We start from the raw sequence: 19,609 nt of genomic DNA on the forward strand, positions 1-19,609 counted from the left end.
TGGTGAAATACTACATTAATGACAAAAGGGTCTCTCTTAAGTTTGTTTTATATACTCAATGTCTGGCCTTTTTGCCCCATAAAAATCAGGTGAAATACATGAAAACAGCACATTTTAAAGATCTTCCATCGTGCTGGGCCTTGGGCAGATGATTTTTAAAATGCAGTTAATATAATTATTGTTTATGTTTTTAGTTTACAGAAAATCCTTGGCCTGGATTCCTTAGAAGAGGTTTTAGACATTAAACTTGTCAACTCCAAGTTCATCATCCATAATGTATACAGTGTGAGCAAGCAAGGAGTTGTTATCCTTGATGACAAGTCAAGTAAGTGCATAAAAGCCATTTTGTTCTCAGTTGGCCTAGTACATCGGCTGTACAGGTCCATCTGCTTCTGTTTGACCTTTCCGTAAACCCTACATATAAGTTTACCCGCTCATTATGTATAGCTTCAGTTTACTTCCAAAGACCTTTATACAAATTGTTTGTATTCAGGAAATGTCATAGGAAGATGAATACCCAGGATTGAAGATCTAAGCCATATCCATCTAGAAGCTAGTTCAGTGGTAGCCACGTTGTAGTATAAAGTGGTTCTTTATCATCCCCAGAAAATCCCTGAGAAGTGGGTAAGTTTAATGCCTAACAGATTTTTTGAGTCAACTTTTAGGTGGTCCTGGGGCCTGACTGTTTATCAGAGCTCTCATTGACCTTTTCATTATGGTGTCTTTGTGTCAGATTTTCTGAGATAGTCTTGGTTTATATCATTACCCCCCTCCCTTTTTTTTTTTTAACAAAGGTAGCATTTTAGATGTTGAAGGTGCTTTAATTTTTTTATACCTTTTTACTCTAAGCCAGTTTACAAATTGGGGAAAAATAAACATTTAGCAACTCCCTGTCCTGGTTTTTGATTAAGAAAAATAAAGTGCTTCTAACTGTAGTGAGCCAGAGTCCCCAGACTGATTTAAAAATTCCTTCCCCTGAATAAGAGATGGATCCACATTGGATGCTGTGAAAGGGCTGCACTCAATATGCCAGCAAATTTGGAAAACTCAGCAGTAGCCACAGGACTGGAAAAGGTCTGTTTTCATTCCAATCCCAAAGAAAGGCAATGCCAAAGAATGCTCAAGTGAAGTCACTCAGTCGTGTCCGACTCTTTGTGACCCCATGGACTGTAGCCTGTCAGGCTCCTCCATCCATGGGATTCTCCAGGCAGGAATACTGGAGTGGGTTGCCATTTCCTGCTCCAGGAGATCTTCCCAATCCAGGGATTGAACACGGGTCTCCCAAACAATGCTCAAACTACCGCACAATTGCACTCATCTCACATGCTAGTAAAGTAATGCTCAAAATTCTCCAAGCCAGGCTTCAGCAATACGTGAACCGTGAACTTCCTGATGTTCAAACTGGGTTTAGAAAAGGCAGAGGAACCAGAGATCAAATTGCCAACATCCGCTGGATCATTGAAAACGCAAGAGAGTTCCAGAAAAACATCTATTTCTGCTTTATTGACTATGTCAAAGCCTTTGACTGTGTGGATCACAATAAACTGTGGAAAATTCTGAAAGAGATGGGAATACCAGACCCCCTGATCTGCCTCTTGAGAAACCTATATGCAGGTCAGGAAGCAACAGTCAGAACTGGACATGGAGCAACAAAACTGGTTCCAAAGAGGAAAAGGAGTACGTCAAGGCTTTATATTGTCACCCTGCTTATTTAACTTGTATGCAGAGTACATCATGAGAAATGCTGGGCTGGAGGAAGCACAAGCTGGAATCAAGATTGCCGGGAGAAATATCAATAACCTCATAGATCAGATGACACCACCCTTATTGCAGAAAGTGAAGAGGAACTAAAGAGCCTCTTGATGAAAGTGGAAGAGGAGAGTGAAAAAGTTGGTTTAAAGCTCCACATTCAGAAAACGATCATGGCATCCGGTCCCATCACTTCATGGGAAATAGATGGGGAAACAGTGGAAGCATTGTCAGACTTTATTTTTGGGGGCTCCAAAATCACTGCAGATGGTGATTACAGCCATGAAATTAAAAGACGCTTACTTCTTGAAAGGAAAGTTATGGCCAACCTAGACAGCATATTAAAAAGTAGAGATACCACTTTGTCAACAAAGGTCCGTCTACTCAAGGCTATGGTTTTTCCAGTGGTCATGTATGGATGTGAGAGTTGGACTGTGAAGAAAGCTGAGCACTGAAGAATTGATGCTTTTGAACTGTGGTGTTGGAGAAGACTCTTGAGAGTCCCTTGGACTGCAAGGAGATCCAACCAGTCCATCCTAAAGGAGATCAGTCCTGGGTGTTCATTGGAAGGACTGATGATGAAGCTGAAACTGCAATACTTTGGCCACCTGATATGAAGAGCTGACTCATTGGAAAAGACCCTGGTGCTAGGAAAGATTGAAAGCGAGAGGAGAAGTGGACGACAGAGGTTGAGATGGTTGGATGGCATCACCGACTCAATGGACATGGTTTGGGTGGACTCCGGGAGTTGGTGATGGACAGGGAGGCCTTGCGTGCTGCGGTTCATAGGGTTGCAAAGAGTCGAACACGACTGAGCAACTGAACTGAACTTACTTCAAACTCTTGATCCTAGGAATTAGCTGGAGCTAGAATGACCTTTGGTTGTGGGAATATGGTATAATACTTTCGGGATTTTATAAGTTAATGTTAAATGAAGCGCTGGAGGCTCCTGGGCAGCAAGCAGAGCTGGCCTAGAAGGAGTATGAGCAGTGAGAAGGGAAGAGATTTTTCTAGGTCATGTTTCTTGACAGGAGCAAAATGAAACCTGAAACAGTTTTCCTTTAAAGCCCATGTATCAGGAATGGAGAATGTTAGGAAACAGAAATAAACAACTTTGTGACTTCTTGAATTGTCAGGTTAATATCAGTGTATAAAATTAAGTTATGTAGAATGAGAGGGCTATTGCCTTTGAAATACATCTAGAATCCTTCTACATTCTCCTGAGTACAGCAGACATTAATACTTCAGCTATAGCTGGATGATCAGTTTTATTTTAGTAAGTACATACTTGAGAAAGAAGAGAGGACTTCATAAACTTCAGGTTCATTAGCTCTAACACAAGTCAACCAGTGTCTTTGCAGTTTCACAGACAGTGGAGAAGGTATCAAGTAGAAGCATGAGTGCTGGTCCATCAGATGTCTGTTGCAGGGCCAGAGGAAGAGACCCTGTACCAAAAAGTTCAGCTGGGGTTTTTGTAGCAATGCTAACCATTATTATTTTGAGTGAGTGAGCGAAGTTGCTCAGTCATGTCTGACTCTTCGCGACCCCATAGACTGTAGGAGCCTACCATGCTCCTCTGTCCGTGGGATTTTCCAGGCAAGAGTACTGGAGTGGGTTGCGATTACCTTCTGCAGAAGATCTTCCCAACTCAGGGATTGAACCCGGGTCTTCCACATTGTAGGCAGATGCTCCACTGTCTGAGCCACCAGGGAAGTCATTATTATTTTAAGGCTGTCCTGTTACTGATAGCCTGTACTGATATGTCAGTGGCACTTCATTGTCTTAAGATATTTTGAAAATTGAAACTTGTAAAGTGATTGAACATTGGACATAACAGAATTCACCTTTTTGTTTTTTTAAAGATATTTGGTGAACTGGTTTCATAAATGCATTTGATGACTCATAATTTTGCTTTTTCTGTGTTTTTCTTTTTCTGTATAATTCTTAGGATAATTGATTTGTTTCTTTGAACAAACTATCAAATTTCTTCTTTTCCCTAAAGCTTTACAAGTACATCTTGTCTTTAGAGAAATTTACAGGCATGGTTTATATAAGAATGAGTCGTAACATTGCTGCTAAGGAAAAATTTTTATCTTTTCAGTGTTCTGATTCATAAGTAAGTGATTTGTGATTAGCCAATAAGTTTCATATTACTTCAGACAAGTGTCATTCTTATGATACTAGGTGTGTATATAATACTTTGAGTTACATATAATTGAATAAAACATCTTTTTATTTTCCTTTTTCTGCAGAAGAACTTCCTCATTGGGTACTGTCAGCTATGAAGTGTTTGGCAAATTGTGAGTACTAATTATCAGCCATTTTTATGAAATTGACAGAAATTAGTGCCCTGAATTACAAAATATTTTGCTCAATGGCATGAACATTGATTTGACACCTGTGAGACTGGCAGTTAACTGGGGATTCCTGTGCTTTCAGTGATAAATTTGTGACTCAGTGGAAGGGCTGAGTTATAGAGCATTTTAAAAGGGATTTTTGTACTTCTGTTTTCTTGTGGGTAAAATCACACTGCAAATAGCATCCACACTGCTTCTTTTGAATGCTTCATCACAGAAAAGAATAATTAGTAATATTGAAAACAATATTGTAATAGATAAATGCCTGTCAGTAGTTTATTCCTAAAGCATGTATTCCTAAGTATGCCTTATAGTTACATCATTAGTTTACTCAGCAGATTCTGTTTCCCACTGGCTTATTATAGGGCAATGGTTTAATTTGGAGGAAAATGTTTTAGAAGACAAATCTAATTAGCGTGCAGCAGAGTTTGGAAGGAGAAGAACCTATATAAAGAGAAACAAGAAAGACTGTTTAAGTAATTTGGCTATCAGATGAAGGGCCTGGACAAGACAATCCCTCTGAAGTTTTTCGTAGGCATTTGAAGTCTTCTTCCTAGGATATCAGGGGCACTGTGAAGAAATGAGTAATTAGAGTATTTCACTAACACTACTGTTTCTTTGGAATTTTTAGAAGTCTTAACTCAAAGAAGGGATTCTAATGGTTAATGGCTTAAACCAAACAAGTGATTGTAATAATTCTAGTTATCTTAGCTGACTGGTAATGGTGGTATTTGGTCTATAGAGTCTTTAGAGTCTCAAAGATCACCTCAGAGAGGTAGTTTCTTTCCTCCCTTTTGAGTAAGAAGACTAGCATGTTTAGAGATTGCTGTATAAATTATTAAATTAGTAGTCTCTGAATTATTAATTTCACTGATTAGTTTTATTTGATTATAGAATGAAACTAAAATAACTTCACTGTGGGTGATCTAAATGATGATATACTATCATCCTGAAAATGAATAGCAATGTTAGTTTGTGTGAGGACCAAAGTTCTCTGAGTTTATTAAGATTTTCATTGGGTTTTGGTTCATATTTTAGAATAGCCGAGATGTAGAGTCCTGTGGTTTTAGTTTGGAGGAATGTTTTTTATTCTTGCTTAATCATTTTAAAGAAATTAGTCTAAATTATATGTTTGGCCAGAGTTGGCAAAGACAAAATAGAAGCTATGAATGGGTTAAATGACCCGTGTATGACTTTTTGGAAAACCAAGGATCTTGAAAGTTGGTCAACTGGGAGTGAACAGAGGAAGCTAGTATAACAAATCTAAGCTATAATATGTTGTAAAGTATATATTAAGGTGTAGTTATGATGTTGAATTCTCATTGGTGATCAAAATGTAGTGAAGAGTGTAATTTCCGCTCAAGAGAGATGTATATATAATCCGTGAAACTTCTGCAGAAAGGTCAGGCTAACTGAGATTACCAGCGGAGAGAAAAGATATGAGGATTGACTTATGTTCTCCACATGTGTGAGGTAGTGTTAGGTTAGGTGGAAATTCTTGGGAATGGGGACCTGTCTTACATGTATCAAGTGCAGTACTTTAGAAATGGTTGGCACATCCATAAAGATGCTTGCTTGTGTGTCAAAGAAAAGGTGGCCAAAGAGTGAGGTCAGCCTTTTGAATAATTTTATAAAATTATTGATTTTTCCAAATTCTCATTCCCCATCTCCTGAATTTACTAGGAGTCTGTCAGAGTCATAGTCTCTTGCTTATCCTTATCCTTACTGAATTTGGGTTTCCATTATTGTTGGCAATAGGGAACAGAAAAGATATGAGGCCTTTGGAGGCCTCGTGCCTCTTACTCTGGAGGTTTACTGCTTATCTCTTCCTTGGGGGTGACCTGTTGCAGACCTAGGGGCTTTCATGGTTGGCCATAGGTGAGGGACTGATAGTTAAATAAATAATACAAAACCAGGTTAGCTGTTTTTCTTCCTTGTGCACGTAGATTTCAAGAATTCAATAAAAGATGTAAACAGTTCTTTTCCAGAGTCTTTCAGGAATAACATTTATAAAAACTGGATTTAAAAATATATTCTGAAATTCAACATGATAGAAAAACAAAAAATCTTTGAACTTAGCCTTCTCTCATGGGCTTGCTATGCACTGGCATTTGAAAGAAAACTTTTTCTTGGCTTATTTTTGCGTATTTTTTTCAAGAATGATAAAGTGTTCTGTAAGAGATACAACTGCTTAGAATGAACTGCATACTTATCCTTAGAGGGAATAAATAGTTCAAGGTAACATGTATTACTTGCTAAGACATGTCACGCAATTTCGACTGACTAAGCTTGGGATATTTCAGAAAAGGAAGCAAGTAAAAATGGCTATGTTTGCCACTAGGTTAATGAGGTACCACACATTTAATAATTTTCATTATTTTAATCCAGGTTATTTATAAGCAGCATATAGAACATTAAAAGGTAAGAGACTTTTTAAGGAGACTGACAAAAAGCGGTTTTCACAATGTTTCAATGGCTTGGAGATGTGAAGGCCCAGAATCCTTAACTGTCTTTTTTTGTTTGACCCTTTCTCATTAGTTACAGTGATTCTGTAGGAAGAATTTCCTTTCAGTTTTTACTGGCTGCTTCTGCTGTCCTGAGGGTAGAAATCTGTTCGGGTACAGTTGTTTGGTCTTGTGTTCTGCTGGCCCAGAGCTGACCAGTGCAGTCAACATCACTTTCTTCCATGCTGTGATGGAAATAGACAGGGTTGGCCAACCACAATGGCAGTGGACCACTTGCTGTTTCCCTCAGGCATGGGCAGATCCAGTTAGTTGCTCTCTCTGCTTGGAGATGTAAATCCTTCCATCTGTATATGGATTGCTGTGGGTCTTTGCTGCCAGCCCGGTAGAGAGCTTGGGGCTTCTCTGATGGCTCAGATGGTAAAAATCCGCCTGCAGTGCAGGAGACTTGGGTTCAATCCCTGGGTAAAGAAGATTCCCCTGGAGAAAGGAATGGCAACCCACTCCAGTATTCTTTCCTGGAGAATTCCATGGACAGAGGAGCCTGGCAGACTATGGTCCATGGGGTCATGAAGAATCAGACATGACTGAGTGACTAACACTTTCACTTTCACCATAGAGAGCTAAGCATTTCTTGTTCCTCTTTGGTCCTGGTACAAGGGAATCTTTGCTTCACTTATCCCAAGCTTCTTGGTTTCTTGGTTGTTCCAAGTTTCTTAGAACTTATTTCTTAGAAATGTATTTCTTTGCAATATGGTTCTGCTTGATAAATTATCTTTTATTTTTAAACTTCTTTTTAACAGAAAACATCAGTTTGATTCTGCTTTGGTATTATTTTCTATTATAATTTTGTTCAATAAAAATTCATTAAATGCTACTATTCACTCAAAAGCAGTGGGTAAATAAAATCTAGACTCTTAGATCAAAAAATTGAATAGGAACTTAGAGGCCACTTTACCTAGTCTTCCATGGTCTCTGTTTGAGCAGCTTTAACATTAAAAAAATTTTTTTTAATACACATTATCTTTTGATGGTGATCAAATGGAGAATTTTATAATCAGAATGAATTTAAGACACAATGTAAAATCTCCTTTTCAGAATATCTTCAGGAAAAAGAGTATACATTCTTATGAGTCAAATTTAGAGGCAGAATTATTTATTTCACTCAACTCTGATTCTAGAACTTTATAATATAGCAGTGCTAAAATAATTATAAGCTTTAAAAATTATTTTATAGATTATGTTATATATGTGAGGTAGTTACTGTATTAGACTAGGCAAATATTATATATTTCAAAGAAAATTGTCACTGTCTGCATTTAATAAAAATATCTTTCAGAAGGTCACAAAAGAGTCGGTTTTTTTTTTTGAAAATGGAAGTAAGCCAGTGTTTTCCTCATTGTTGTATAATAGATTTTAATTTAGACATAAAGCATATTTATATAAGTAAAATGTATAATATCAATTTTACCCTTGAAAACTTTTCTGATTTTGCATATCTGTATGTACCACATATATGCACAGAGACTAATATCAATACTTGCAGGTGATTGCCTTACTAATGTTTCTCTTTCTCTTTTCTAACAGGGCCTAATTGTTCAGATTTGCAGCAGCCTATGTATTCAGGATTTGAAAAAGATGTCTTTAAAACTATAGCTGATTACTATGGTCACTTGAAAGAGCCTCTGCTTACGTTTCACCTTTTTGATGCCTTTGTCAGTGTATTGGGTAAGTTGGAACATAGTGAACGCATATCTTCATTATTGATATGCAAACGTTTCATGTTCTTTATCTTGAGACTTCCGCTAGCCCGATTTCCATAGTGTTTTTGAAATAAAAACAAATGGGCTGCTTGCCTAGTTGGAGTCTTGCTCTATGCAGGAAGGACAGGGAGGCCTGGTGTGCTGCAATTCATGGGGTCGAAAGAGTCAGACACGACTGAGCGACTGAACTGAACTGAACTGATTAATAAACCTAAACATGGACCAGTAGTTTTTATTTCTTAGGAAACAGTAATATGTTCATATCATTTTTATACCAAAAATAATGTATACTGATAGAGAATAATGTAAATTTGACATTTACTGTTTATGACTACTCTGGATATGACTTCATGAATAGTCAACTGTGAGAGATAATCATTTAGAAATCTTCTTTTTATAGAAGTAACAGCTTTGTAGGATTATTTGTTATTTGTGACATGTGAAATAAATATAGTAACTATTATTCTCTAAAACTTATTGCAATTTCTTACATATATTTATATTTCAAAATGTTGTACACTGTCAAACATGGTAAAAGAGGGAAAAATTAATATTATTGGTGTAGATCTTTCTGATATTGTTCCTTTCTCCTTGGAAATCAGTTTTTTCTGTTCCTGTTGTGATTGTTGAATAAGTATTATTGTTTTCTTGTAAACAAATGTTTGCTTTAATGACCAAATCACAGTGTGGGTAAATTTTTATGTAAATTTGTAGAAATTAATGTCCTTTTGGTTTTGAGTGTCGTGGAGTTTAGCAATCTTCACCTTCCCATTCTTCCTTCTCTTTCTCATTCTTGCTTCCCATTCTCTTCCCTTTCTCCTGTCCTGTTTTCTTCTTAGAAAGTATGTATGCTGCCATAGTATGCTAACAAAGTATCAGCAACATGTGAATAATATACCTAGTCTCTTAGCACAGTGCTTTAAATTTTAAGATTTCATAGGATTTTTGATAATAAACAACATGGAACAATTTTAAATCATGTATCTAAGAGGGAGTTTGTTTCAGAGAGATCAATAGTAAGAACTGGAAGTCCCAATATTAAGAACAGATGAAGGGTTTAGGCCTGTTACTGTTTTGAGACCACTGGGTCTTCTTGATATTTTGTTTTCCACCAAGGAATATTGGAGGCTTGTGTACTTGAGAATATCATGCCTAATTGTGAATACTGCTGCTGCTACTGCTAAGTCGCTTCAGTTGTGTCTGACTCTGTGCGACCCCATAGACTGCAGTCTACCTGCCTCTGCCGTCCCTGGGATTTTCCAGGCAAGAACACTGGAGCGGGTTGCCATTTACTTCAATGCGTGAAAGTGAAGTCGCTCAGTCGTGTCCGACTCTTAGCAACCCCATGGACTGCAGCCTACCAGGCTCCTCCGTCCATGGCATTCTCCAGGCAAGAGTACTGGAGTGGCATGCCATCGCCTTCTCCGAATGATGAGTACTAGCTGTTGTTAGTGCCTTTATTCCACTGGTAAAATAATTCCAAAGACAAGATTAAAAACCAGTTCTTAGATTTTCTTGCTATTTTCCATTTTCATAATGTTTTATGGTAAAGTGATCTGATTTTGAAACAAAAGAACTTGGAATTTTAAAAAAAATTGTATTTAAAAAATTTATTTTATGTTGGAGTATATGTGATTAACAATGTTGTTAGTTTCAGATGTATAGCAAAGTAGTTCAGTTATGCATAAACATAACTGTATCCATTGTTTTTTTACCCATTTAGGCAATTCCAGAGTATTGAGCAGAGTTCTCTGTGCTGTACAGTAGGTCCCTGTTGGTTATCTATTTAAATGCAGGAGTATGTACATGGTAGTTCCAGATTCACAGTCTACCCCTCCCTCCTGCCCATCCTCTGGTAACCATAAGTTTGTTCTCTAAGTCTGGGAGTCTGTTTCTGTTTTGTAAATAAGTTCATTTGTATCATTTTTTTAAGATTTCAGATATAAGCAATAGCATGTTATCTCCCTTTCTCTGTCTTACTTCACTCAGTATGATAATCTCTAGGTCCATCTAGGTTGCTGCAAATGACATTTCATTCCTTTTAATGCCTGAGTAGGTCCATTTATGTATGTACCACACTTCTTTTCCCATTCATCTATCGATGGACATTTAGGTTGCTTTCATGTCTTGGCTCTTGTAAACAGTGCCACAGTGAACACTGGGGTGCATGTATCCTTTCAAACCATGTTTTTCTCTGGATATATGGCCAGATAGCTGGATCCCACTCTAGCTCTGTTTTTAAGGTAGCTCTATTTTTACTTCTTAAGGAACCTCCATACTTGTCTCCATAGTGGCTGTATCAATTTACATTCCCACCAACAGTGTAGGAGGGTTCCGTTTTCTCCAGGCCCTCTCCAATATTTATTGTTTGTAGATTTTTTTTGATAATGGCCATTCCGACTGGTCTGAGGTGATATCTCATTGTAGTTTTGATTTGCATTTCTTTAATAATTATTGATGTTGATTATCTTTTCATATGCCTCTTGGCCATCTGTATTCTTGGAGAAATGTGGAGACTTCTGCCCATTTTTTGATTGGATTGTTTTTTTTATATTTAGCCACATGAACTGTTTGTAAATTTTGGAGATTAATCCCTTTGATCACATTATTTGCAAATATTTTCTCCCATCTGTGGGTTGTTGTTTTGTTTTCTTTGTGGTTTCTTTCGCTGTGCTTGTGTGCTAAGTTGCAACTCTTTGTGACCTGCCAGGCTCCTCTGTCCATGAGATTCTCCAGGCAAGAATATCGGAGTGGGTTGCCATGCCCTCCTCCAGGGGATCTTCCCAACCCAGGAATTGAGCCTGCATCCCTTACGTCTCCTGCATTGGGAGGCGACTTCTTTACCACTAGTGCCACCTGGGAAGCCCCCATTCTTTTTTTTAATTTTTAATTGAAGGATAATTGCCTTACAGAATTTTGTTTTCTATCAAATGTCAACATGAATCAGCCATAGGTGTACATATGTCCCCTCCCTCGCCACCGTTTGTTTGGTTTACAAAAGCTTTTGAGTTTAATCAGGTCCCATTTGTTTGTTTTTATTGCTGTTACTCTAGGAGATGGCTTGAAAAAGATATTGTTGCAATTTATGTCACAGTGTTCTGCCTATATTTTTCTCTAAGAATGTTATAGTGTCCTTACTTATATTTAGGTCTTTAATTCATTTTGAGTTTATTTTTGTGCATGGTGTCAAACAGTGTTCTAATTTTGTTTTTTTATATGTGGCTGTCCAGTTTTCTCAGCACCATTTATTGAAGGGATTGTCATTTCCCCACTGCATGGCTTTTCCTTTTTTGTTATAGATTAATTGACCATAGGTGTGTAGTTTATTTCTGGGCTTTCTTTCCTGTTCTATTGATTTATTTTCTGTTTTTGTGCCAGTTCTGTACTGTTTTGATGACAGCAGCTTTGTAGTATAAGCAGAATTTAGGGAACCTGATTCCTGCAGCTCTGTTCTTTTTTCTCAAAATTGCTTTGGCTATTTGTGCTTCCATACAGATTTAAAGTTTTTTGTTCTAGTTTTGTGAAAAATGCCATTTTATAGAAATTGCACTGAATCTCTATATTGCCTTGGATAGTATAGTCATTTTGACAGTATTGATTCTTCTAATCCATGAACAAGGTATATCTTTCTATTTTTTGTTATCTTTAATTTCTTTATGAGCACCTTACCATTTTTAGAGTACAGGTCTTTTGCCTCCTTAGATAGGTTTATTCCTAGGTATTTTCTTCTTTTCGTTGCAGTGGTAACTGGGATTATCTGTTTTTGATCTTTCATTGTTAGCATATGGAAATGCAACAGATTTCTGTGTATTAATTTTGTATCCTGCAACTTTACTGAGTTCATTGATGAGCACTAGTAGTTTTCTAGTAGCATCTTTAGGATTTTCTATGTAAAGTATCTTGTCATCTGCAAACACTGACAGCTTTATTTCTTTCCTAATTTGGATTTCTTTTATTTCTTCTCTGATTGCTGTTGCTAGGACTTCTAAAACTGTGTTGAAAAAAGTGGCAAGAGTGGACATCCTTGTCTTATACCTGATCTTAGCGGAAATGTTTTCAGCTTTTCACTGTTGAGTATGGTGTTTGCTGTAGGTTTGTCATATATGGCTTTTATTATGTTGAGGTATGTTCCCTGTATGGGAACAGTCCATAGGGGTCGCAAAAAGTCGGACTCGACTAGGTGACTGAACAACAACAATGTTCCTTCTGTGCCCACTTTCTGGAGAGTTTTTTTTTTTTTAATCATAAATGGATGTTGAATTTTGTCCAAAGCTTTCTCTGCATCTACTGAGATGATATGGTTTTTATTCTTCAGTTTGTTGATATGGTATACAACACTGATTTGTGAATATGGAAAAATCCTGTATCACTGGGATAAATCCCTCTTGATTATGGTATTTGATCCTTTTCGTGCATTGTTCCTTTCAGTCTGCTAGGATGTTGTTGAGGATTTTTGCATCTGTATTCAGCAGTGATATTGGCCTGTAGTTTTCTTTTTTTGTGACATCTTTGTCTAGTTTTGGTATCAGGGTGCTGGTGGCCTCATAGAATGATTTTGGGGGTGTTCCTTCCTCAGCACTCTTTTGGAATAGTTTCAGAAGGATAGATCTTAACTCTTCTTTAAATGTCCGATAGAATTGTTTGTTGGGAGTTTTCAAATCAGTTTCAGTACTTGTGATTGGTCAGTTCATATTTTCTAACTGGTTCAATATTCGGAAATTGTTATCTTTCTAAAAATTTGTCCATTTCTCTAGATTTTCCATTTTATTGGCATATAGTTGCTTGTAATAGTCTCTTGTGATCCTTTGTATTTCTGTGGTGTTCATTGTAACTTCTTCTTTTTCATTTCTAGTTTTATTGATTTGAGCCTTTTCTTTTTCTTGATAAATCTGGCTAAAGGTTTTTTTGTTTGTTTGTTTGTTTGTCTTTTCAAAGAACCAGCTTTTAGTTTCATTGATCGTTTCTGTTGTCTGTACTTCTCTTATTTTTGTATATTATTTTCATATATATATATAATATTTATGATTTCTTTCCTTCTACTAACTTTGGGTGTTTGGTCTTCTTTCTCTGCTTGCTTGTGGTTTAAGGTCAGATTGTTTATTTGAGATTTTTCTTGTTTCCTGAGGTAAGACTGTATTGCCATACGCTTAGATCTTAGAGGGGCTTCCCCGGTGGTGCTAGTGGTAAAGAACCTGCCTGCCAGAGCAGGAGATGTAAGAGATGTGGATTTGATCCCTGGATTGAGAAGATTCCCTAACGGAAGAAAAGGCAACACACTGCAGTATTCTTGCTTGGAAAATCCTATGGACAGAGGATTGGCAGGCTGCAGTCCATAGGGTTGCACAGATTAGAACAGCTTTTGCCGTGTTCCATGGATTTTGGATTGTTGTGTTTTGTTTTCATTTGTCTGTGGGTAATTTTTCAATTTCCTCTTTGATTTCTTCAGTGACTCATTGGTTTTTTAGTAGTGTATTATTTAGCCTCCATTTGTTTGTGTGTGTGTGTGGTTTTTTTTTTACAGTTTTAAAATTTGTAGTGGATCTCTGATTTCATAGCATTGTGGTCAGAAAAGATACTTGATATTATTTCACTTTACTTAAATTTACTGAGGCTTGCTTTGTGGCCAACATGTGGTCAACCCTGGAGAATGTTCTGTGTGCACATGAGAAGAATGCGTGTTCTGCTGCTTTTGAATGGAATGCTCTATAAATAGCAATTAAATCATCTTGTCTGATGTGTCACTCAAGGCCTGTATTTCCTTACTGATTTTCTGTCTGGATTATCTGTCCATTGATCCAAGAATGGTGTTAAAGTCCTCCACTACTGTTGTGTTACTGTCATTTCTCCTTTTGTGGCTGTTACATTTGCTTCATATATTGAGATGCTTGTATTGGAGCTGGGTACATATATATATTTACAATTGTTATATCATCTCCTTGGGTTGATCCCTTGATCATTATGTAGTGTCTCTATTAATTGATTTTGTCTGGTATGAGTATTGCTACTCCAACTTTCTTTTGATTTTCGTTTTCATAGAAAACCTTTTTCCATACCCTCATTTTCAGTCTGTGTATGCTCCTACATCTGAAGTGGATCTCTTATAAACATCTTATATACGTGCCTTGTTATTATATCCATTCAGCTAATCTGTGTCTTTTAGTTGGAGCATTTAATCCATTTATGCTTAAGGTAACTATGGGTATGTATGGTCTTATTGCCATTTTGTTAATTGTTTTGGCTTTTTTTTTTTGTAATCGGATTTGTTTTTGTAGGTGTTTTTTCTTCTCTTCCTCTTTTGTCCTCTTGTGATTTGTTGACTAACTTTAGTGTTGTGTTTTGGTTGTGTGTCTATTGTAAATTTTCAGTTTGCAGTTACTAGGAGGTTTTGATATAGCAATCTGTATATAAACAAGATTGTTTTAAGTTTCTGGTCTTTTAATTCCAAATGTGTTTCCAATACTCTGCATTAGTTTCTCTGCACGGTTGCTGATTTTGATAACATATTTGTGTGTAGATGATTTCCAACCTTTACTCTATGTTTTCCTTTATTGGTGAGCTTTTTCATTGGTAATTTTCTTGTTTCTAGTTGTGGTCTTTTCTACCTAAGGAAGTTCCTATAGCAAATATCGCAAAGCTGGTTTGGTGGTGCTGAATTCTCTTAGCTTTTGCTTATCTGTAAAACGTTTGATTTCTCCATGGAATCTGAATGAGAGCCTTGCTGGGTAGAGTATTCTTGGTTGTAGGATCTTCCCTTTCATCACTTTACATATAGTGTTCCAGTTCTTTCTGGGCTGCAGAGTTTCTCCTGAGATATCACCTGATAACCTTGGGAATTCCCTTGTATATTATTTGTTGTTTTTCCATTTTTGTTTTTAATATTTTTTCTTTGTACTTAGTTTTGTCAATTTGACAACCATATGTCTCAGTGTGATCCTTCTTGGGTTTATCTTGCCTGGTACTCTGTGTGTTTTGTGGACTTGGGTGACTGTTTCCTTTCCCATGTTGGGACATTTTCAGCTATTATCTCTTCAGATATTTTCTCAGGTCCTTTCTCTCTCTCTTCTGCTTCTGGGACCCCTATAATATGAATGTTGGTACATTTAATTGCTGTCCTAGAGGTCTCTTAGACTGCCCTCATTTTTTTCAGTCTTTTTTTTTCGTTTATTCTATTCCATGGCAGTGATTTCTACCATTCTGTCTTTCAGTTCACTCATTCGTTCCTTTCCCTCAGTTATTCTGCTATTGATTCCTTCCTGTGTATTTTCATTTCAGTTATTGTAATGTTCATCTTTGTTTATTCTCTGTCTCTTCGTTAAACATCTCTTGTATCTTTTCAATCAGTGCATCCAGTCTTTTTCTGAGCTCTTCGATCATCTTTACTGTCAGTACCCTGAGTTCTTTTTTTAGGTAGATTGCCTAGCTCCCTTCATTTAGTTGTTCTTGTGGGTTTTTATCTTGTTCCTTCATCTAGGACATATTTTCTGCTGTCTTATTTTGTCTAACTTTCTGTGGTTATGGTTTCTGTTCCACAAGCTGCAGAGTTGTAGTTCTTCTTGCCTCTGCTGTCTGTTGGCTAGTGGATGAGGCTGTCTGAGACGCTTGTTCAGGCTTCCTGGTGGGAGGTGGTGGTTTTGCCTACTGGTGGGTGAGTCTTGTCCCTCTTGGGGGCAGAGCCATGTCAGAGGGTGTGTTTATCTGGAAGTTGTGTGTTCAGGAAGACTAAATAGCCTATCTGCTGATGAGTGTGGCTCAATTTCCACCTTGGTGGTTTGGCCTGAGGTGTGCTAGCATTGGAGCCTGGGTGCAGTTGAATGGGATGAAGTCTTGGTGAGAAAATGGTGGCCTCCAAGAGGGCTTAGACCAATGGGTACTCCCTAGGACTGCCGCCACCACTGTCCTTGCCCGTACAGTGAGCTGCAGCTGCCCCCTACCTCCACAGGAGACCTTCAGTTCTCGCAGGTAAGTCTGGCCCAGGCTCTTATGATGTCACCGCTTATTTTCCCCCTGGGTCCTGATGAGCATGAGACCCTGTGTGCACCCTCAAAGAGGAGAGTTTCTGTCTCCCCAGTCCTGTGAATTCCGATGATCAAACCCCACTGGCCTTCAAAGCCAGATTCTTAGAAAGTCTTCTGTTGCCAGATCCCCAGACTGGAAGCTTTACATGGACCTCACAGTTTTCACTCCTGTGGGGGAGCTTCTGTGGTGTAGTACTTTTCAGTTTGTGGGTCGCTTACCCAGGATGTATGGGATTTGATTTTATCGTATCCCTGCTACCATCTTGTTGTGGCTTCCTCTTTGTCTTTCGATGTAGGGTATCTTTGGGGTAGGTTCCAGCATTTATTGTTGATGTTTGTTCAGCAGTTAGTTGTGATTTTGGTGTTTCTGTAAGAAGAGATGAGCTCATGTCCTTCCACTCTGCCGTTTTGTCTCCTCTCCCCATATGGAAAATTTAAACTTGTTGTAAGTGATATTGAACCATTATTCTCTGTAACCTAATAACACAGCTAACATCCTTTCAAATTTATTTTTATTTTGAGTTCTGTCTCTTCTGAAGATGACTGTGATGGTTGAGGACATCAAATCTGGTTCAGCAGAGACACGTGGGTCACCACTGGATATGCTCTGTATAGTCTAAATGACGTAAAGGAAGCACAAGATCATGGGAGCAAGGAAGGGTGTTTTGGAAAATTGACTGGCTTGTTGTGTATGCATTAAAAGCTGAGATCTTAGACTATGGGCCAAATGTGTCTCATAAATACATCTGGCTTAACCTGTGTATAGTCTAAATGACAGGAGGCTTGCACTGCAGCCTGGACTTGTGATACAACTTCTTTGGTTCTTGACACCCCTGAAATTGGCAGGGTCAGTTGGAAGCTTGGTTGAAGCTGACTGAAAAAATTCTCATTTGAGCAACTGGCTTCTAGAAAATCAAATGGAAGGTGTTTTAAAATGTATGAAATCCAATTTGAATCAGTTATATTTGTGATGTCACTTGTCTATCCCTAACCCCAGTTGCTCATTTTGATCTCATCTAGGATTTGAAGCTGTTGTTTCTAAATTGATGGCAGAATCAGCCACCATCTAAAATATTACCTATAGAGAGTTTGAGGTGGAGAAGGATGGTTAGAATGGAGAATTTATTATACTTAGATGTCAGCAATAATAGACTAATGTGTATAGTAATATATTAACTGTCCCTGATTAGTCATTCTCAAGTGAATATATTTCAGACACCCTGCACTGAAAACTGTATTTTTTAGATCTTTACATAGTGAAAATGTACGATGTAGTTATGGAAGACCATAATTTGTTTATATGGATAACAGGTTATCTAATATAGCAATCCTGTTAGAATCTGGGAAAGCCTGTCATATCTAAGTACATGCAAACTAGTTGTGTAGGTTGAATCCCAGAAGGACTGACTCGTTCCTTAAATTTTTTCTTACTTTGATTGAAATAGGATACCCTTAGACAAAATACTTTAAAGTAGGTAATCAGTCTGCTTTGTGTAGAAGCTAATTGTATAGCAGTTTCAATGGAAATGGATTTCTTTTGAGGGTCATTCCTTTGCTTCTTGCATGAAATAATACTAGCTTGTTGCCAGAAATGTGACCCTGAGAACAGTCATTGACAGGTGGAATAGGATATTGAAGAGCTCTTAGAGAAAAAAAATGAAACAAAGGAAAAAAAAAACATTTTTTGAGGTTTAAGACTTCCTGTTATAATTAAGAAAATGATTTACTTTGGCTCAGCAGTCTGACCTAACAACATAACTGAGTACTAATCTTCTTTTCCAAAATGGCAGTTTCTTGTATCAACACCAGAATTTGGATGATTCTTGAACAGGGTGAATGAGACAGCGTAGCAGCCTTTACTTACACTTCTCATGCACTCACCTTTCACATGCTCCCTGGAATCCACTGAGTTGTGTAGCTTGCGATAAGTTGGCATACTGAGGAAGGAACAAGACGTAAAGGAAGCACAGAAGATCATAGGAGCAAGGAAGGGTGTTTTGGAAAATTGACTGGCTTGTTGTGTATGCATTAAAAGCTGAGATCTTAGACTATGGGCCAAATGTGTCTCATAAATACATCTGGCTTAACCTGTGTGTTTTAAAAAGAAAATTTAATATAATTAATTGTAGAACGTTAAGAAATGGGAAATTTACGTAAGGATTTATGATTTGGTTTCATTAAAAAATTGGAAGATCTGGCAGTTTTGGATCTTGAATTTTCAGTAGTATAAGCTGCTTATAGCTGTGTAATGAGTGCCTCCACTAGAGGGAGCCAGTGTTTTAGGGACATGAATTCCAATTTACCAAGACTCCAGGGCTCCCTGTTGTTCTCAGTTGGTGAAGTCAAGTTCACTTGACCCCTTTTGCTGCTCATTTATTCCGTTTGTCTGCTCCTATAGGCAGGTGGGCTTGTGGCTCCCAATTTATGTGCTAATAGTCCAGAAGGCTGCACAGCCCTTTGCTGTTCCTTTTCTCGTAGAGTTGAAATTTACAAAGTGCCATTGGAATTCACTAGACTGGTTATCTCGGAGGAGGCAATGGCAACCCATTCCAGTACTCTTGCCTGGAAAATCCCATGGATGGAGGAGCCTGGTATGCTGCAGTCCATGGGATCGCTAGGAGTTGAACACGACTGAGCGACTTCACTTTCACTTTTCACTTTCATGCATTGGAGAAGGAAATGGCAACCCACTCCAGTGTTCTTGCCTGGAGAATCCCAGGAACAGGGGAGCCTGGTGGGCTGCTGTCTATGGGATCGCACAGAGTCGGACATGACTGAAGCAACTTAGCAGCAGACTGGGTATCTAACTCCTGGTGGCTCAGTTGGTAAAGTCTGCCTGCAGTGCGGGAGACCCAGGTTTGGTCTCTGGTTCGGGAAGATCCCTTGGAGAAAGAAATGGCAACCTGCTTCCATATTCTTGCCTGGAGAATTCTGTGGACGGAGGAGCCTGGTGGGCCACAGTCCATAGGGTCACAAAGAGTCTGACGCTACAGAGAAACTAACTTTCACTTTCAGACTACATGTGATCATCTAGCTCAAAGGCTGAGATCTCCGCCTGTGTTGTTTAATCTAGAGATATCTGTGAAGATAGGTTTTCTGCTTTTTGATTCTTGTGTATAGTGACTTGCAGAGATCCTCTGGAGCTGTGTGCCATCTCTCTTTGTCCCCATGCTTCAGATGGTCTCAGGGTCCTTATCTCATGGTAATCCTTAGGGAAAAACAGTTCTTTTTTTCAGAGAGTGCCTATTTGGTGCACTTGACCA

At 38.1% G+C, this 19,609-nt stretch overlaps 1 protein-coding gene across 1 annotated transcript in view; it reads left to right on the top strand.

Moving 5' to 3' along the window:
• Positions 1-19,609, top strand: part of DEPDC1B (DEP domain containing 1B) — a 105,196-nt gene that overhangs the window by 56,099 nt on the left and 29,488 nt on the right. The window contains exons 5-7 of the mRNA XM_018065797.1: positions 195-325; positions 4,002-4,049; positions 8,156-8,296. Of these exons, the coding sequence (XP_017921286.1) occupies positions 195-325; positions 4,002-4,049; positions 8,156-8,296 (320 nt within the window). The remainder of the gene's footprint in view (positions 1-194; positions 326-4,001; positions 4,050-8,155; positions 8,297-19,609) is intronic.

Source organism: Capra hircus, chromosome 20 (assembly GCF_001704415.2).
Source record: "Capra hircus breed San Clemente chromosome 20, ASM170441v1, whole genome shotgun sequence".
In the NCBI taxonomy this organism is placed as follows: domain Eukaryota; kingdom Metazoa; phylum Chordata; class Mammalia; order Artiodactyla; family Bovidae; genus Capra; species Capra hircus.